At 33.1% G+C, this 21,735-nt stretch overlaps 2 protein-coding genes and 1 long non-coding RNA gene across 3 annotated transcripts; all 3 read left to right on the top strand.

The window, feature by feature from the left end:
• The first annotated feature begins 294 nt into the window (after positions 1 to 294).
• Positions 295 to 3,310, top strand: LOC113689285 (uncharacterized). The gene is made up of 3 exons (XR_003448182.2): positions 295 to 455; positions 2,620 to 2,839; positions 3,059 to 3,310. It is a non-coding gene; the product is annotated as an uncharacterized lncRNA (long non-coding RNA).
• Positions 3,311 to 6,247: 2,937 nt separating this feature from the next.
• LOC113689276 (glucan endo-1,3-beta-glucosidase-like) lies at positions 6,248 to 8,081 on the top strand. The gene is made up of 2 exons (XM_027207072.2): positions 6,248 to 6,329; positions 7,014 to 8,081. The coding sequence occupies exons 1-2, from the start codon at positions 6,275 to 6,277 to the stop codon at positions 7,976 to 7,978; spliced, it is 1,020 nt and encodes a 339-aa protein (XP_027062873.1). The 5' UTR covers positions 6,248 to 6,274; the 3' UTR covers positions 7,979 to 8,081.
• A 6,934-nt stretch (positions 8,082 to 15,015) lies between these two features.
• On the top strand, positions 15,016 to 16,194 carry LOC113703080 (glucan endo-1,3-beta-glucosidase-like). Its single transcript, XM_027224307.2, has one exon. It carries the CDS (start codon positions 15,106 to 15,108, stop codon positions 15,967 to 15,969), a length of 864 nt encoding a protein of 287 aa, XP_027080108.2. The 5' UTR covers positions 15,016 to 15,105; the 3' UTR covers positions 15,970 to 16,194.
• Positions 16,195 to 21,735: the final 5,541 nt, after the last annotated feature.

The following is a 21,735-nucleotide window of genomic DNA, read 5'->3' as shown; positions in this document are numbered from 1 at the left end:
TTAGAATTACTACAACAAAAATGGCCTCTTCTGACACACCTATAAGGACACTTGCTGATTTGTGTCATTATAGCACTTCTATCATGACACTTGTTATCAACTCAATAATATATATTCTAAATTTTTTATTCTATCGGATATAAAAATAATAATGTGCCTTTAGACTCCCTATCATGACAGTTGAGAAAATGTGAGATAGATCAAAAAAAAAAAAATTAAAACACAAAACGACGTCATTTGATTTTGGTGGAGGATTCCTTTACCAAAACACTTAGTGAAATCTCAAAATTTTCATTTTGCTTGCCAGTGAAATTTTGCTTCTTCTCGTCTCTATCACAAACTCTCTCTCTTGGCAAACTATCTCTCAAAACTCTCTACCAAAATTTTGCTTTCCCAACAAAGTTTTTTCTGCTGAATGTCTCTGCAATCAAACTACCCTTACTTTCCCATTGAAGGTATGTAATTGCATAGTAAATTTTTGCCCTAAATTGATTCCTCTCGGTTGTCTACTTGAATCTGATATAATGTTTTTTGCTGAATCTGATGTAATGTTTTTTGCCGAATCTCCCTGTTCAACTTTATTCCTCTCGGTTGTCTACTTGAATCTGATAAAATGTTTTTCGGTAAATCTGATATAATATTTTTTGCCGAATCTCCCTGTTCAGTTTTATGGATTTGTTGTCCATAACCTGTTCGATGAAATGTCAACCTTCTTTCCTTTGGTACTATGATTAATTTACTCAATAATATATACACTAATAGAAATTTAGTGAAAAGAAACTCAATTTCTAATATTGATGTTACACACCAGAGACGTGTTGGTTAGTAAAAGTTTATTAGGCTTTCTTTCATGCAATTTTGAGAACCAAAATGCATTTGGAGAACACAATAACTGGCGCTTCTTGTTTTCTTGAATTATTTCTTACTTCTGATTGTTGGTACAGATTTAATAGAGTTTTCTCCTTCTATCAGTTTTTGTACTTCTTCAATTCTAATAAGATGTGTTTTCTTTGTTCCCTAATTTTGAATCTGGCTTCTTGCTTTTATATAAAAGCTGTCTTCTGATGTGATTGTAGGATTTATCAATGTTTCTTCTTTCCTTTAATCTAGTCAGGGATGAGTATATAGAATTTATTTCTTCTTTAAAGTCCCTAAAATTTACATAAATTCTTAAAAGCATATTATGCCCCTTACTCATTACGGTTAGACTCCATTTTGGCCAACCACATATCGGTAGCATCACTTCTGAATGATACCAAAAGGTAATAAAACTTATAAAGAACATAGTTCTTTCATAGATATTTGTAGTCAGTTTGGCACTTTCTTAAAAGTTTAGGCTCAGTTTAATGCATCTTCAAATTGTACCCTATTCAATCATACTTGCAACTTTGCGATATTTAGGGCATACAATCTATTCTTGCCTGTTCAAAATATCCTCCAAAGCAATCTAGTGAAAAATCTCAACCATATAAGGTAACCACATGTTTGTTTCCTCTAGATTATGCGAGAGGATATGGAATTAGACAGGTCTAACTTTTGAAGATCATGAAAGATTTTTCTTTCCAACTTCTGCTCTACCTTGTTGGTGATACACATTTTAGATTTCCAGATTTAGTTGCAACCAAAATAATTTCTAGGAGTTGTGTGGTTCTTACCACATTAACTGCCAAAGTGTACATGAATGACCAGGACTTACATCTTGGAATTTCTCATGATCCAGGCTGAATAGTTCCAGAACAATTCCTGTTCCCTTGCAACTTAATTTTGATCTCTTTAATCCTGATGCCTTGCATAAGCTGTTGTTGTGTTCCAAATCTTCATTGCTTTGTTATTCTCAATGATTTGATGGGAAAATGTTGTTGTTGTCATTTGTCCAGTTTTCTAAGAACTAATTTGTAGTTGTTATTTTCGTGCTATTGAAAGCTTGTTGGAGACATTTCTTTTATATTAAAAGTATGGATAAAAGTTGGATGGATTTCCCAAGAATAAGTGAAAAGTACGAGATAGAACTTAAAGTGTTTCTAGGTTTTGCATTTTCTAGATCAAGTTGTGACGAAATGATTTTGTGTCCTTGCAAAGATTGCGGCATGGGTGTTTGTGTAACTAAAATGGAAGCATATGACCATTTGAAAGTGATAGGATTTATCAAGAGTTATAATAATTGGATAGCACATAGAGAACTTTCAAACTACAATGAAGCCACATCTAATTCTGAAAATACATCAATTGGAGTTTCAAATGGAACTAATGACATGCAAGACTTAGTCCATGATGTATTTGGGATACCACATGGAACAAATGAATTGAATGGAGTAGGGGACATTCCTGTTTTAGAGGCTGAAAAATTTTACAAATTGATTGATGATTCTCAACAGGATTTGTATAATGGTTACAAAAATTTCTTGAAGTTGTCTTTTGCTTCACCTAAAATGCCTTGGTAAGTTGAGTAACAAGATTTTTAATATGCTTCTTGAGCTAGCTGTTGAGAGAAGCATTTCCAGAGGCCATGACTAATTTGCCTTCTGCTTACTATGAGGCTGAGAAATTGATGAATACATTGGGGTTGGGTTATGAAAAGATCGATGCATGTCCTAATGATTGTTCTTTTTATTGGGGTAGTGCTGAAAAAAGAACTTCATGCTGAAAAAACGTGGCAAAGGGATATTTACGGAGTTTGAATCCATTGGATGAGGTTGGGGGACAAGCTCTTGGACCAAACTAGTGTGAGATACAGATACAAGTTACAACGAGTCCAAGTGAACAATTGATTAGACCATATGATTTGCAACAAACAATTCAAGATGCACTTGGTGAACCGATTGCTTAGCCTTGTCATTTGGTAATATATGCACTTATTTACTTTGTGACTTTTTTGGAATTTTATTGCTAGCTATGATGATCTGATGATCCCCACCTTGTATGGAATGTCCAAATAGTTCTTTTTCTAATAGTTAACAGAGGGAGAATTTCTATTTTTGAAGCTTCATTTCTGCTTGTTGCTCAAACTAAAATATTTATGATTAGGTCTATTTCTTATACCAAACTACATTGTGCACAGGTGAAACCAACTGAAGATTGATGGGTCTTCGTGGTTATAACTAAAGGCTCTCATTTCATTGGAAAGTTTGGAAGCTACTGCAAGTTCTTTCAACTTTTTACATTAGGAGAATCTTTTATTTTAATTTTAGCTAGTGGCGTTGTTTAACATTGCTACACTACTTTAAACATTGGAAGGGATTTGCTATGTTAGTACTTGTTACTGACTTTTAGTTCAACAAATTATATTTGAGCATTGACTTTTGCTTTTAAATTACTACATGCATTTTGTTCTTTGAGATAATTTTATAAGTCCTTTGGGTTTTTGATTGACGGAATATATAGTAGAGAGCACTACCTGCAGGTTGCTTCTATATCAAAAAAAAAAAAAAAAAAACTCCTGGCAGTTAAAAGTGTCAGCATAGCTTAGCTTCTAAAGCAATATCTAATGACACATGGACATGTCGTCCAAAGCAGTGTTTTAGGACATGACTAAGTGTCCTTAAAAGCCATATATTAAGACAACTCAAGATGCATTCATAGAATTCGATATCCTAATGCTGTACTACAGCTATCCTGACACTTTCGATTGTCAAGAAAAAAGGTTTTTGTTGGCAAATGGGACACTGTAACAGCATAATTTTCCTGATACATTTGAATGCTATGAGTATATCCCCACATTGGAAGGGACGACACTCGTCCGAGGTGTGAGGAAAGATAAAGTGTCAATTTAGATTATTTATATTGACACTTTTAAATGCCATTAAAGGCAGTTTTTGTTGTTGTGATATTTAACAGTTCTTTTTTTCATTTATAATATTTAATATTTATAAATATTTTACATCTACATAGGAGTTTTGATCACTTCAACTATAAGAATTTCAAGTCAATTGTTCATCTCCTTCGCAGTGTAGAAACGTTGATCGCTCAACTACAAAATCAAATCAATCAGTCAACTCCATTATAAACTTATCATGCTTATTTCATTTATTTGAACTATATGTTTTGCTCTTTTTTTTTTCATTTTTATTTTTTATCCCCAAAAGGCAACCTTACTAACATACTCCTATGCTAAGGAAAATGATATAATATGACTACATGAGGATTTTTTTGGCTAATCCAGAAGATTATGCTACCTTAATAAACACCATGTGGGAGTGGAAGTCAAAGGACGTACTCAATCTAGTTAGATTAATCTGAATTTAGGTAGAATTTACTTCCATATAAAAGACAATTGAAAAAGAGCTAAGGATTGAAAAACCATCAACTAGCACACTCATAGATATATAGTTGAGAAGTACTATTGTTTATTACTTTGGTTTTGTAATCAAGTTTTTCCATGAAGTATTCCTTGGGCAAAGTTATTGTCTCTTGCTTCTCATAACATGTGGAAAAATTTAGCCCGGATTGCAGGTCATATTAGATGTCCAATTTGGAATGCATGGTCACCAATTTGGATAATTAAGTCCTACTGCATACCAGAAAGGTACACACCTGAAGCAATTATTATTCTGTAAGTAGAAGAATGTCTTGTATAACAGTGTAAGATTCCAAAGAAAGATGAGAACAAAGAAACATCCCATTGGTTATAAGATTAATTTTTCTTATACTATCATAAGAAAAATGGATTTAAATTTTTTATCAGTCGAGTTGTCCGCTCCTCCATCATAAAATTAGACTTTTGAGTTACGTCAGGGGCAAATGATATTCTTTATTCTTCCTATCTTTCTTTCCTTATTGTTTATTTTTGTAATATTTTTAATTTTTTTAAACTTTTGGGGTGGGGATTTTGGCTTTGAGGACTATTATGTGGCATTAAAAATTTCGCATGGGATGAGGTCTATTCTTTGTAGACATCACTCCTGTTGTATTATTATTCTTATTTAGGTAAATAAGTTCAACGTTCCATCAAATTTTGCCCATGATCCTATTTTACCCAACTTTTACCCATGATCCCTCAACTTTAAAATTGTCTATTAAGTCTCTCAACTTATAAATGGTCCCTCGTAGCCAAATTTAATATGGTAATTTTCACTTTGCCCCCTAAAGTCAAACTTGATGTCTATTTGGGTCCTTTAAGTTTAAAACAAGGCATATGTGCCTCTTTTAATAGTCTTGGTTAATCTTTCAATAGTTAACTAATTTGACTTATATTAAAAAAAAATACTAATCTTCCAATTTACATAAATAAAAAAAAAGATGAAGAATTACTATTCAATAGTTTACAAAATCTTATCAACTGCATTTATTGTTGTTGCTATAGTACTCAGTTATCACTTAACTTATATTCTGATAAATAAAAAAGTACAAAATTAAATGTTAATCCAACATGAATAGGATAGTATTCTGCAAAAAATAGAAATGAATCAAATCCCAGCGAGTATACTTGGATTTGGTTTGGAAGGACCATTTAGAACAAAATTGATAAGTTGAGGAACATAATACAAACTTTTAAATGTTGAGGGACCACATACATGTATGGGTGAAAGTGGGGGACAGTTGAAGTCATTTAACCTTCACATTTTTTGAAGTTGCATAATTTGGCAATGAGATTTTAGTTGACCATGGCAAGTGGATGGCCTTGTCTTGCACGATGTATAAACCACTTGATTCAATTCTCTAGTCAAATTTGCTTCCTTAAGGTAGCAAAGAATTCTATTACAATGCATTTAAATGTGTAAGAATCTATAATTGTCAAATATAATTTACGAATCAATGTGACAAATTTACTAACTTAAACAACGAGCGCAAAACAATCACAATTTCTTAAATATTTTTGAGGGTTACTAGTGCAATTACGTATTTTGTAGAGGATAATTTTGACTATTAATTGCACGAGTCCTTAAGCCATCTTAAATCTTGAATTTTCTAGATTCATTGCCTAAATTTGTCCATTAGGGATCCCAAGCCTGACTGGATATTCAAAGATATTATCAGTTGCATCTCTTGTACAATCACTAAAGACTTGCCTGCTTGAATACTTCAGTCCTTTTTTTATTGGATACTTCAGTCCTGAGAAAAAACTGTGCTAGAATTTGTCAATTTATTGGACTGTGAAGTATTGACCGGGCAAAACTCAATTAATTATGACTGCCACCGGTCTGAAATCGAAAAATTTTCCCTATAAGAAGAACCCTGGCCACTCCATTCTTTCATATCTTTCTTTGCAAATCTTTTGAGTGCTAATTTCTTCTAATTTTCCTTTCTATATTCTGCCGTATTTATCAACAAAAATACAATGACTAGTATTCTAACTTTGCTTGGGGTTTTTTTGCTGAGTCTCAGAGTCACAGGTATATCTCAACCAGTCTACAATTTCCTTGCTTGTTTCCATGCATCAAATGTTCATGGAAATCACTAGTTATGATCTTATTTTGGTAGCAATGAATCTCTCTCTCTCACTCTCTCGTTTGGTTTTGAACATGGTGGTGTATTTAAGTATATAAACTCACGAGTTAGTAAGTGAAAATGTTTAGCATACCAACTGGACCACTTTACCCAAGTAAACTCTTCTTTACTATGCATTATTTTCTTCATGCATTTCATAACTAATGAAGATGTAATTAATCTCAATGTTAGATTATCTTAAACAGTGCAATGCATCTTGTTTAATTCTTTAAAGTTGCAAATGCATGATGTTTGATGTGAGAAAATCACTCATGCCTACACCTGCAACTTCAGAGATTAAGATCCTTCCAAAACTTTAAGTGGTAATTAGACGAAGAATCTTTTGCCTCCCCTGTGGGATTGCCATCTCCATTAGGTTGTAGAAAGAGCTAAACTCTACCTGATTTTGCAGTTCATTCAAGTAGTGAAATGATATTTCAAGTCTAACATTTTTAATTCTATTTAACCATTTTTATTTGTTTTGCAAAGTAATAAAAAAGAATGTAACACAATTCAAATCTCCCACAATTCTATACTTATTATTTGAACTTCCAAGTGAATTCAACGGCTGTCCATCAATTCTGATGCAGGGGTACAATCTATAGGCGTCTGCTATGGGCTCAATGGCAACAATCTACCATCAAGTCAGGATGTTATAAATCTTTACAATCAAAATGGCATCCAAAAAATGAGAATTTACTCTCCTGTCCCAGAAGTTCTCAATGCTTTAAGAGGAACTAATATAGAACTTCTAATCGATGTTGCCAATGAAGACATTCAGGCCCTTGCAACCGATCCTTCAGCAGCTGCAAATTGGGTTCAGAACAACATACAAAGTTACTCACCAGATGTGAAATTCAGATATATAGCAGTTGGAAATGAAGTATCATTAAGTTCTAGCATTGCTCAACAATATGTTGGTCCAGCCATGGGAAATATACAAAATGCATTAGCATCAGCGGGTCTTCAGGACCAAATCAAGGTTTCAACATCAATATCTGCAGGTCTGCTAGGGATTTCTTATCCTCCCTCACAAGGCTCATTCTCGAACGAGGCTAGACCATTCATGACACCTATAATTAATCTCCTAGTCCAAAATAATGCACCATTGCTGGTCAATGTGTACCCCTACTTCAGCTATATTGGTGATGAAGCCGACATTTCACTCGATTATGCATTATTCACCTCACAAGGAACAGTTGTTCAAGACGGTTCGTTTGGATATCAAAACATTTTTGATGCAGTTTTGGATGCTCATTATTCAGCTCTAGAAAAAGAAGGTGGTTCTAATGTGGAGATTGTTGTATCAGAAACTGGCTGGCCATCTGATGGGAACCCTCCTGCTGCATCATCTGAAAATGCTGGCACTTACTATAAGAATGTTATTAGCCATGTTAATAGTGGACAAGGCACTCCAAGAAGGCCTGGAAGAGGTATAGAAACTTATTTGTTTGCCATGTTTGATGAAAACGAGAAGTCTGGAGCGGAGACCGAGAAACATTTTGGCCTCTTTTTTCCAAATCAGCAGTCTAAGTATGGAATTAGTTTCAATTAATTCACCTGTCAAACACGTATTGGAATAAATATAATTTGAAAGTTTTTTCCCTGTATTTATCATGCTAAGTATGTAATAATAGTTCATGACAAAATTGAGCAAAGAGGACAAAAGTTCTATAGCAATGAAAGCTCCTTGAGATGCTTTCTTATTGTAATGAGGATATAATTTATTAAACTAAAGACAGTTTATCTCTAAAGCATGGAATAAAAAAAAATTTATATATATATTTTTGGGCAAATTTCACTTTACCCCCTGTGGTTTAGCATTTTTTTACATAACCCCCCTATGGTTTCAAAAGCCATACATAACTCACTTATGGTTTGGATTAAAATGTCAAAGTGACGGAATGATCATTCATAATGGAGTCACCTAAAATATCAAAATTACCCTTATGTAAAGTTGAAAATTATTTATTAACCAAGGGGGGTTATGTGTATATTTTGAAAATCATAAGGGGGTTATATGGTACAGTATTAAACCATAAGAGGGTTATATGGTAAAATATAAAAATCATACGGGATTAATGTGTCATGTATTTATAAGGGCAATTTCGACATTTTTAGAAGTTTCGTTACGAGTGACTATTTCCATCACTTTGATACTTTAATCCAAATCACGAGGGAATTATGTATAGCTTTTGAATTCATAGGAGGGTTATGTAAAAAAAAGGCTAAACCACCGGGGGGGTAAAATGTAATTTGCCCTATATTGTCTTTGGCTTAAGTACGTCATTGATGTGATTTTAGTTGTCAAACTAGGAAATCAATGTCCATGATAATTTCTATTTCTGTCTTTTCTAATTTGAATTCTGGGGCTATGGCTGAAGAACCATGTTCTAACTTTAACCGTAATTCACTAGGATCGTCTAGTATGTAGGGTTTGTTCTCATGTGGTTTAGATTTTTAAAAGTGATTATGGTGAACAATTAGAATCAGCTAAAGTTACATTTTAGTAGATTCTAAATTTTGCATTTTTTGGCAGACTAACATATTGAAAATGCAGATGTAAAAGCAAGTTAGGGGGATTAAAAGTAAACCGGGAAAGCCAAAAAACTGGACAACGACCCTACCCGATTTGGGAAAAGAGGAAACTGGAGCTGATTCTGATGTGCAGATCGATTTGGATTGATGTAGAACGGGTAATGATTCGGTCCACATGCAGGATTACATTTGTAATGTTGTTTATTAAGGCTAAAAGTATTAGGAGAAGACCTAAGACCCTTTCATCAAATCTTAATAGTTGCAATCATATATTTTATTATTATTAGAATATGAGATTAGTAGCTTCTTGTGTTTTGAAAAAAGATTGGGAGATGTCTTATCCTGTCTCAATCTGACTGAGTGTTAAACCACCGAGTAAAAAGTGTCTAAAGTGATACTAAGCCACTTTAAATGTAAAAATTTTGATCACCCAACTATAGGAATTTTCAGTCGATTATTCAACTCCTCATTGTAGAAATTCTGACCTCTCGACCATAAAAAATTGGGTAAACTACTTGTTACCCTCTGTGATTTTAGATAATATCAGATGATTCCCTCTAAGATTTTAAAATAACTACATAGCCCCCCGATAATTTTATATAAAGTGAAAAATGGACGAAATGTACAATCAGTTATAGTGTTTATAACAAATGTATTTTAAAAGTGCATATGACAAAATCTTAGGCCTTGTTTGGATTGCCGGTTTCCGTCGAAAAATTACGTCGTTTTCTGTGATCACATTTCCCTATTACCTTTTTCCCTCACATACATCAAATCGCTACAGTAATTTTTCCATGAAAAATCACGGAAAATGCAATCCAAACACAACCTTAGTATTCATGTAACCCACTTATGTTTTGTATAAATATCTACTTTATCTCTATGTAATTTTTGCATTTGTTCACGTAATCTCCTTATAATTTTATACAAGGTAGTTAAGCCATTGATTGATTTAGCATTTAAGTAAAGACACTATTAATATTTCAATTAACGACGTTACATAGATTATTTTCCGCCAAGTTTCCACTTTATATAAAACTATAGAGGGGTAAAGTGGATATTTTGAAGGGCAAATTACACTTTACCCTCCTGTGATTTAGTATTTGTTTACATAACCCCCTTATGATTTCAAAAGTTATACATGACCCGCTCATTGTTTGGATTAAAGTGTCAAAATGACGAAATTTGTAATCCATAATGAAGTCAACTAAAATATCAAAAATACCCCTATGTAAAGTTGAAAATTATTTATTAACCACAGGAGGGTTAGGTATATCTATTGAAAATCATAAGGGAGTTATATAGTAAAATACTAAACCATAAGAATGTCATATGATAAAATATAAAATCATACGGGGTTAGAGTGTCATGCATATTATATTTATATATTTTGATTACTTCAACTATTTTAGTTTTTAAACAAGGGTAATTTCGATATTTTCATAAGTTCAGCTATGGATAATCATTTTTGTCACTTTGACACTTTAATCCAAATTATGAGGGAGTTATATATAGCTTTTAAAACTATAGGGGGTTATGTGAAAATTAACTATATCACAGGGAATAAAATGTAATTTGTCCTATTTTAAAATGTTAAGGGGATCATGTGGTAATAGATGAAATCTCAGGGGATTATATGTAATTTACCCTAAAATATTCAAATCAATTATTTGAGGCTTGAATTTTAAGTTTATCATGCTTACTTTGTTTATTTAAACTATTTTTTTTTCTATTTTTCCCCAAGAGGCAACGATACTAATCTATTCCTACGCTAACGACGAAGATTCAATTCAAACACATTGACAGTGGAGATAGAGAGAACCTACCTTTAGACCAGATGGGTGCACAATGGCAACTTCGGGATAATTTGCTAACATTGATGCACCATGCTTCCTTTTAAACATCATGTTGGAATGCAAGTCAAAGGAACGATGTGAACAATCCGTTTGGTTAATCTAGACGTAAGCAGCATGTATATCCATGGAGAGATAACTGACAAAAATGAGGATAGAAAAACCACACCAATAAATAATTGAGAAGTACTGTTGTATTATATTTTGGTTTTTCAAACTAAAACAAGTTTTGGAAAAAAAAAAAAAACAAGCTTATATCACATTTTCCCTTGGAGATGTTCTTGTTTCTCACAACAGCTGGAAAAAATTTGGCGTGATTGTAGGGCCTATAAGTATGCCCGCCTACCAGACCAAGTTTTGGCGTCATAATTTCATAGATTGGCGTATTGACTCGGAGAAAGTGCAAGCATGTCTGGCGCTGGAAAAGGATCCCTCACTAATATTTTTTGGAAGTGGTAAACTCACATTGCATAATACACAAAATTAAATTTTATCTTATATATCACAAATGATACACTCACACACATATACATACACTCATATATATGTATGGGTGTCACACACGCATGCATACATACATATATATGTGTGTGTGAATATATATATATAGACACACACATACATATGTATATATTCACACACACATATATATGTATATATATGTGTGTGTCACACATACATGTATGTATATGTATACATGTATATATGTATGTATACATACATATATGTGTGTGGATACATATATGTCTATATATATATATAGACACACACATACATATGTATATATTCACACACACATATATATGTATATATATGTGTGTGTCACACATACATGTATGTATATGTATACATGTATATATGTATGTATACATACATATATGTGTGTGGATATATATATGTGTATACATATATGTGTATAAGTGCTTAACAATGATATTCTTTTGGAAATTTCAGTTTGTTAGTGGAAATGCTATTAAATTTTGATTTGACCAGGGAAAATTTGAAGTTGACCAACATATATATTGAATTTCTAGAATCATGGGCCAAACTGTCCACTGGGGATCACAGGCCTGCCCGAGTATACATCATGTTATTAGTTTGCATCTATTCTACAATCACTAAAGACTATTGTGTAGCACTTAAAATTTGGTTTGCAATCAATAATATTTTTTAAAGCTCCATAATTAAGTAGTGGGGCTGCCAATCAATTTTTAGTTGACCATGGCAAATATGAAGTGAGTGGTCTTATCTTGTGTTGGAAAATATGTGACCAACTTGCACACACTGTAAATCAACTGATCCAATTCTAATCCAGTTCTATAGCACTTAAAATTTGGCTTGGAATCATTAATATTTTCTTCTAAGTTCTATGATTAATTGGTGGAGATGCCAACCAATTTTTAGTTGACCATGGCAAATATGAACTTTTCGGAAATGGGGCCTCACAAGTTCCATTTCGCACAAGTTGGTGTAGATTAACAATTTACTCTCAATTCATACCAAATTACTTTCAGTTTTCACTAAATGATAATAATCAACTTATACCAAACTGTACTTGATTTACACCAAATAATAACAAATCAACTTACACTGAATTACACCTAATTTACATCAAATCGGACTTAATTTATACCGAAATCATATTGATTTATACTATTTTTTTCCTAACAACGATACAGCGTATAACCTACTCTATTCTAATCTAGGGGGAGGAGGAGCCTCAGGAGGCTTGTGTTAGAAACTAGTGGGTAGACAGAGTCAACTAGATCAAGGGAGTGCTATGACACAACCCTTAGATTTTTTTTGCTACAGGTGAGATTTGAATGCTCACCAAACCTCACCTACAGCACAAGGTAATCCCTCCCTGGTGGCCACTGAGCTAAACTCAGTGGTTATATTGATTTATACTAGATGTTAACTTGTGTAAAATTGTACGAAATACAAATTGTGAGGCCTCGGATCCGAAGTTTTGGGTTTTGTCTTGTGTTGGAAAATTTGTGACCAACTTTCACACAGTGTAAATCAACTGATCCACCTCTCTAGTCCAGTAGAGCATGATCTATGACTCCACAAACATAATGAGACGTTGAAAACCAACAATTGAAACTCAAGTCAAACTCATGCACTTAAGGGGGCTAATTGAGGATGAGGACTCTACAGTTGTCAGCCATGGTATATGCACTAACAGAAAAGTAAACTTGTATGAACTTAATTAGCATTGAGCAGCTGTACTGTGTTTGGTTCTGTGCGGCTATTATACTTGTTATATTATTAAATGTACAATCACATTATATTGTTATATTCGTGGAATAGTTAGTATATATAAATAAAATATTTTACATATATTCTGTATAACAACATAATGTGGTTGAGAATAAGATTTTATTGGCTGGTTAAATAAGTTCTATTGTGAATTAGTAAGGTTGGCCATGTCGGATTCGGCCCATATATAATGTTACTGATAGAAGTCAGCAAGGGATTAGTATTTGTTGCCTCCGCATCCGTTTGAGTTTTTAAGAAGTAGCAGCCTTCGTGTGTAGCCAGAGCCTCGTTTTGATTAATGGAAAATTTCCCTTTGCCTCTATCTCGTTTTTTCCCTTTGATTGTTCTTGTGAGTTTATGATTTATTATCAATTTGGGTCCATCAGAGTGGTATCAACCAAAAAAATTAAGCAAAAATATATAGGAGATATATTTCATAAAATCAATATATATGGGGAGGCAATTTACACGCATAAAAATATGTGTGGGAGAAGAGAAATAAGACCAATAATAATTTATTAATCACATCATAAGAATAAGGCTTTCAATTCTTCACTCTTTTCAACTAAATACAATAACATGACTCCCGCGCTAGTTATAAACTAGATAACTTGGTAAACAAGTATTATAACTATAAGAAATTTCCTAATAAACTACAAATTTCTAAATAATAAAACTACCATAACTTGATTCCAATAGAATTACTAAAATTCTAACTTGACTAAAATACTACTAAATAATAATATGAAAATTTCTAATTTTGAACCTTGATTTAATATGCCAACAAGCTGCATATCTTGTACAATCAATCAAGAATTGTGATAGCATATTCGTCAATATATTGGGCTGTGACGTATTGACCGGGCAAAACTTAATTAATTATGTCTGCCTAACGTCTGAAAAAATGGGCAATATTTTCCTACAAGAAGCACCCTAGCCACTCTATTCTTTCATACCTTTCTGTGCAAACCTTTCGTTTGCTATTTTCTTCCAATCCCTCTCAGCCATATTCTCTACCATTTATCAACAAAAGTACGATGACAACTATCCTGACTTTCTTTGGGCTGGTTTTGCTTAGTCTTAAAATCACAGGTATATCTCAACTCTTTACACGTTCCTTGCTTGTTTCCATGCATCAAATATTTATTGCAATTGACTAGTTATCTTATTTTGTAGGAATTAATCTCATTTTTTCCCCTAATAGTTCTAAACATGGATGATGGTGTATATAAGTATATAAACTCTAAAATCTGTAACTGACTATGAAGTCCACTTTACAAAATCAGCCCTTTTCTTTCACTGTGCATAATTTTCTTCATGCATGTCATTACTAATGAGGTTATAATCGCACAGTAAGATTGTTCAACGTGAGACACATCACTCATGCATAAAGCTGCAAATTCAGATTCATATGCTTCCATTTTTTAGTTGTAATTGAATCGAAGAAACTTTTGTTTGCACTATGGTAGGTGTTATCTACATTAGGGTTGTACAAAGAGCAAAAATTGTTTATTCAACTATTTAAGCATTTTGATTTGTTTTACAAAGTAATTTAGTGGTTTGATTTATGTTACAGTGATCTTAGCTGCTTTTGTACCATCAGATAATACATGCAAATCGAGTGATTGGACATTTTTAAAAGTTCATTTATCGAAAAAAAAAATCATTTATGAGTTTAGTTTTGTTAATCATCATAGATAAATCCTATGCAATATTGTACATGTCAAGTTTTCAACAGGGGAACTGGAAATTAGACACCCTTTTTAAGCGAAAAATTTTGTGCTAATGAACAGTAGAAAGGGAGTCTAATAAGCTACAGCGGTAAAAAAAAAATTCAATTCAGAAACAGATGAATAGAGATCGTGACACAATCTAAATCTCTCACAATTCTATACTCATATTTAATCACTTATTCATCAATTCTTATGCAGGGGTGCAATCTATAGGCGTTTGTTATGGGCTAAATGGCAACAATCTACCATCAAAACAGGACGTCATAAATCTCTACAATAGATATGGCATCCAAAGAATGAGAATTTATGCCCCAGACCATGAAGTTCTCAATGCTTTAAGAGGAACCAATATAGAACTTCTAGTCGATGTTGCCAACGAAGACATTCAATCCATTGCGACCAATCCTTCGGCAGCTGCAAATTGGGTTCAAAACAACATCAAAAATTACTCACCAGCTGTGAAGTTCAGATACATAGCGGTTGGAAATGAAGTATCATTAAGTTCTAGCATCGCTCAATATGTCGGTCCAGCCATGGAAAGGATACAAAGTGCATTAGCTTCGGCGGGGCTTCAGAACCAAATCAAGGTTTCAACATCAATAGCTGGAAATCTGTTAAGCGTTTCTTATCCTCCCTCACAAGGATCATTTTCAAACGAGGCTAAACCATTCATTAAACCTATAATTAATCTTCTAGTCCAAAATAATGCACCATTGCTAGTCAATGTGTATCCCTACTTCAGCTATATCGGTGATCCAGTCAACATTCATCTCGATTATGCATTATTCACCTCACAAAGAACTGTTGTTCAAGATGGCTCGTTTGGATATCAAAACATTTTTTATGCAATTTTGGATGCTCATTATTCAGCTCTAGATAAAGAAGGTGGTTCTAATGTCAACATTGTTGTGTCGGAAACTGGCTGGCCATCGGATGGGAATCCTCCTGCTGCATCATCTGGAAATGCAGGCACTTACTATAGGAACGTGATTAGCCATGTTAAGAGTGGACAAGGGACTCCAAGGAGGCCTGGAAGAGGTATAGAAACTTATCTGTTTGCCATGTTTGATGAAAACCAGAAGCCTGGAGCAGAGACAGAGAGACATTTTGGCCTCTTTTTTCCAAATCAACAGTCTAAGTATGGAATCAGTTTCAACTAATTCAAGTATCAAACATATACTAGAATAATTCTGAAACTAAATCCAAGTTTCAAACATGTACTAGAATAAATCGTTTGAAGATCTTTTCCTATATTGGTCATACAAAGTATGTACTACTTCTTGATGACGACATTGAGAGGCAGTAAAAAAGTTCTAGCACAGCACAGACACGCTTTCCTATTGTAATGAGTATGAAATGGATTAAAATAATGAGACTTTATCTCAGAAGCATGGATCAAGAAACATATTTATTTTCTTTAATTTGGTCTTTGTCGTGAGTACGTGATAGATTGAATCATAGTTGCCTAACAAGGAAATCAATGTGTATGATTAATTGGGTTTGAATTCGAAGTAATTTACATAATTTTGTTTATTGTTCACTATAATACTTTTTGTAATGAGATATATGTTTAGCCAAAATTGTTAAGTTCATGAGTAAAAGATTATATTCCACATTAGTCCGAGAGATAACAAAAGAGCGGTTAATATATAAGTAAAAGTCCGAGATCTAGTCGTTTAAATTTTTGGATCAAGAGTTGGGTTTCTAACTTACATATTGAATTCTTTGGTGGACTCTCGCGAGGTGTTTCTCCTAAACAAATTGGTTCTCATCAGATTTTAGAATTAGAGCTTAGTGGTTGGTCTTGTTTTGTTCTTTCTAGCTAGAACTTTTATGAGAACAATTGGAGACTTCATTAAACAACTTATTTTGTTGAAGAAATAGAAGATCATTGGGAGTTTCTTCACTAATCTTGGCTCAACTTTCTTAGCCATCTTATACAAAACTATAGGGATATTACATGGTTAAATACAAAAATTACAGGGGATAAAGTAGATATTTATACAAATTATAGGGGGTTAAGTGAATATTATGATTTCATCACACCCACTTTTGGTGTGCGTGTGATCTTATTTCCATAACTGATTATGCATTCCATACATTTTTCACTTTATACAAAACCACAGGAGATTATGTGGCTATTTTAAAACCTTAAAGGGTCATCTGGCATTATTCAAAATTATAGGAGATTATATGTAATTTATCCTTTTTAAAATATTTTTTTGGCTTGTTTCATAAACACTTTTTTAACCAACTTTTTACTCTTTTAACCATCTTTTTATATAATATATATCATATCATAAAAAATTCTATAGTGTTATTTCAAATAATCTCCTATCGCTATAGTGTTGCATCGGCTAGTTATCTTAAACTAGATTTAGGAAGCTTTCGTTAGTGTATGCAGTTTTTTCCTTTTTTAACCTTCCAACCCTTTCCAGACTCTTCCCACCCTCAACTATCAAATTCAAGATTTGAATCTTGAACCTGACAACGAGCAGAACTCCAAGAGTCCTCCCTTGGCTACTAAGCCAACCCCAACGATTGATTTAGGAAGCTTTTCTTGATTCCATGAAACATGCTAATCTTGTTTATCTTAGCCATTAGTGGCTATTAAAAAATATTCATTGCAACTTTTGGCATGAAGAAACCTTGACGGAAATTGCTGAGAAAGCTTTTAGGGTTGCTAGTTCAACATTATATATATAACCTTCTGTCTCTTCTTAAAGAAATACTAAACCAATTGATCTCAGTTGGCCATCGAAAGAGGAACTAAGTCCTTCCCTGGGCGTAGGTTAGGGGGCTGAATTCTTGATTGCATTTTCTCTCTAAAATATTTTGGTATCTGGTAGAAGGTTATTTAACATTCTTCAAACCTCTTAATAGATTAGATAGGTTCATCTGCCTCCTCTTTCCTCTAATATAAGACCAATTGTAACAGTGTTGTATTAGTGATTCTTAAAGACATACTAATAGATATTATTGTTGTCTCGTACATCGAACTTCAATTCAATGTTGTTTCAAGAATTATCCATCTGTTTTTCGAAAAGAGTTTTAGAAGTAGAGACAACAAATAGTTGAAGAGCAAACTTGTCTGGATTCTACCAAGTGGGTACAATGGACTTCCCATTCTTCTATCCTCATCAACGATCTCAACGGACTGTTTTAATTTATTGCTTCTGGAATATCAGGCTCAAATCCATAATGCACCTCCAACTGTAAGACCCATTCTCCATGACATCAATATTATTAATGGTTCCTAACTTTCTATTCATTTGCAAAGTTATTATTAGTCAATGTAGTTAACAATCAAGTGGCTGTAGCACATGAAAAAGCTGTCCAAGCTAGCATGATGCAACGTTTGTTATCAAGTTATGAAATTATGTCTGTTTGTTGTTCAAACAAAAAAAAAAGGTAAAATAAAAAGAAAGAAAATGCTACTGAACCATTGCTTGTCCTCAAGCAATAAGAAATACAAACCAACAATGATCCAATACTTTGAAAATAAACATATGTGTACCATTCAACTTCATTTCCTAAAAAATAAGGCAAATAACCATTATACAATCATCCAATTAAGCTCAAGTACTCATAATATCAAGTAAAAGAGAGCTAATTATACCCTAATTATACTAGTTCAATTCAATTTCTCATCTTCACCTATTTCACAAGCAAGTAAGTCATATGATTAATAAAAATGCTATCTAATCCCATGATCATCTTTTTGTTCAACTTAGAGAGGGATTTATTCATATAATTTAGCTAAATATATACTTAAATTGTGAAAGTACCTTTTTACGCGAAGATCGACATTTTTAGATGAAGATCACCGGTTACTCAACACTTCACATACTCTAGTTGCGTTGCATACTCTTAATTCAAGTACCGTTTTATGCGAAAGTCGACATTTGTAGATGAAGACTCCCGATTACTAAGCACAAGAACCATTGAAATAGAACAACTCTTATTCTGTTTTTTTCTTTTTTCTTTTTTTATTTTTTTATTTTTCTACTTTTTTTAAGCAAAGATAATAAATATTTCCTCAAAAGAATAATCATGAGAAGAGTGCTACATTTATTGACCATATTTATCACTTATTTTATAAAATCAAATAAAGAGAAAAAATTTCATTGAATATGCAAAATATAGGCATAATTTTCTCCACTTTAAAAGATATACTTTCCTATAAATGTACAAATTATAATCACATAATAGTCATTTCCAAGTTAATTGAGAAAAGAGGTTTCTAAATCACATATATTTATCTCAAAAGTAGAAGGAATTTGAACTACTAATGGTATGGAACTGGTTACCCATTGGATAAAATTGAAATAATTTGAAACTTTTTGGGTAATTTTGCAATTTTGGAATCAACAAGTCAATCACATACAATGCATACAATCTCAATTCTCCTCCCCACACTTAACATGCACATTGTCCTCAATGTGTAAAAAGGGAAACCAAGATAAAGAAAGTAATACTCCCCTATTGTTGCGATTGAATATGAAGCTTCAAGATCCATTGTACGTGTATCTCCAACACTTCATGAGTTCCATTGGATAACCATTAGTGATATAAACCTAAAAATGAAACATGAGAAACAAAGATGATAACAAAGACATTAATAAACATATAACGGCGATTCGTAACTCCTAAACCTTTGTGGTGGTGATGTACCTATAGAAAATACACAATAAACTATTCAAGGTACAAGGGAATACATAAGGAAAAGAAGAATAATGAAGAATGAATCAGATCTCACGTTTTTAGAATTCGGACAAGAAGGCAAAACATGACTTGACAAAACATGCCTTCGAGCCACGTTTTGTGTGAGACACGTTTTCTTCCTTCTGGGCATAACTGAAAACGTGGCTCATGTAAAACGTGGCTCGATGGAGTGTTTTCAAACAGCGTTTTCTATACAAAAATTGCAGAATTGAAAACGTGGCTCGTGTAAAACATGGCTTGATGAAGCGTTTTCATGCCGCGCTTTCTGTACAAAAATTGCAGAATTGAAAACGTGGCTCATGTAAAACGTGGCTCGATAGAGCGTTTTCAAGTCATCCACGTTTTCTGGTGCAAATTTTTGCAGAAATGCCAACTTTGGAAAATTACACATGTTACCCCAATTACTCAAAATGCATCATAGATCATTCTTTTGCCAAAATTATCAATGCACGCACATGTAAAACGATCAAAACATGCATTTTACCCCTTTTTAAAGGATCAAATACACCTTTAACACAAATCAAGGGGCTGAGTTCTTTGATTGAACTTCGCCTTTTTCACCTCATTTAGTCACTTTTGCTTCTATTTCCAATACCTACAAATAAAAAACAACAACATAACTCAAACACATAATTTAAACCTAAAATCACACCAAATTAACATAAAGTACTAAAACATTGGGTTGCCTCCCAACAAGCGCTTTTGTTTATAGTTGTTGGCTCGACTATTGAACCTCATTTCTCAAGGAGGCTTTGTTAATGAATAATCCACCATTTTAGGTCATGGTGGATCATTAAGAGGTGACTTTATAGTAAAAGCCACATGTTCTAAAGATGTGAGAGGCAGAAGTGACTTACCTATTTCAAGTGTTTCATAGATATTACCTTGAATGTGCACCACTTGAGAACTCACCACAGGAACGTCCATTTGATCTTCTTGGGCAAGAATACCTTTAAAACCTATACTCTCAACACATTCCTTAAGAGAGGTGAAAAATGAGTCATTAAGGCTCATCTCTTGAGGTTCAAGGTTAGTTTCAAAGGTACTATCATGTAAAATAGACATTTTCTCATTGAAACACACATTAGATTCATCATTTTCATCAAAATACAATCCACTTTCACTTGCAATGCTCACCATTCATGTTAGGGTCATAGTGCATATCATTAGAAGAAATAACTTCACATAAAACATGTAATTGTTCTTGTATTCTACCAAAGTGAGAGCTAATTCATCTAATCTTTCCTCAACCCTATCAAAATGGTCGGAGGTTGCATTTGCTAACTTTTCTATAGCTAATTCCCAAGATGGCTTAGAATCGTTAGCTAATAGTTCACTTTCTAATTCTGAAAGTGAATGTGCATTAACTAACCTCTCAATTGCCAATTCCCAAGATGATTTAGATTCATATTGGACACATTCGGGTTGGTAATCATAAGAACATGAAGAATCGCTATATACATATTGATTATCCCAACCGTAAGCATAAGAATTACCCCAATAAGCTCCAAATTGATCAAAACAAGGATTGTAATGCCCTAATTCATCAAAATAATCCACATTTTGTGCTTGTCTACATGTATGATTAGCATGATAACCTCCATACAAGTCACAAATCATATGATAAGAATTAAAAGCATTAATATTCCTCTTTTGCTCAATTTCATGCATAAAAGTGTCCATTTGAATTTGTAATGTTATAATATCAAGTTTAGCCTTTAAACTCCTTAAACCATCTTCAAATGACATACCTTCGGTAATTTCTTGGTTACTTCTATTGAAGGAGCTTTGTACATAATAACCATCCGTTGCCGATCTTTCACTTCTCAAGTATTGCTCTCCCATGTTTTCTACTCTCCTTGAACCCCTAAACATGCTTTCAAAGTAACTTAAAAACAAGTTTAGTCAAAGAGAATAGATGACTCTAAACATACAAACAAAACACAAACAAAGACTCGAAAAGACACTAAACTTAACAAACAAGACACTTGACCCAACAAAAACAAGAAAAATTATCTAAATTAATAAAGTTACTCTTAGCACCGATATTGACAAATCTTAGTGCCAAAAACTTAATGTGCACGGGATATACATATACAATAAACTCATCCACAATCAAGTTTTACATTTATAAATTTCTAAATACCCCACACGCGATTTATCGCAAGTATACGAATCCTGAGCGAGTATAGGGTATTAAG

The sequence above is a fragment of the Coffea arabica genome, chromosome 1e, assembly GCF_036785885.1.
Source record: "Coffea arabica cultivar ET-39 chromosome 1e, Coffea Arabica ET-39 HiFi, whole genome shotgun sequence".
NCBI lineage: Eukaryota > Viridiplantae > Streptophyta > Magnoliopsida > Gentianales > Rubiaceae > Coffea > Coffea arabica.
Note: the sequence above shows the minus strand (reverse complement) of the source record. Positions and strands in the feature narration are given on the sequence as shown.

What these genes read in the sequence shown, in the direction of transcription:
- LOC113703080 (XM_027224307.2), top strand. Translation starts at nt 15,106, where the DNA reads ATGAGAATTTATGCCCCAGACCATGAAGTTCTCAATGCTTTAAGAGGA.
- LOC113689276 (XM_027207072.2), top strand. Translation starts at nt 6,275, where the DNA reads ATGACTAGTATTCTAACTTTGCTTGGGGTTTTTTTGCTGAGTCTCAGA. An exon ending in GCTGAGTCTCAGAGTCACAG is followed by an intron (nt 6,330 to 7,013) that starts GTATATCTCAAC and finishes ATTCTGATGCAG; the next exon opens with GGGTACAATCTATAGGCGTC.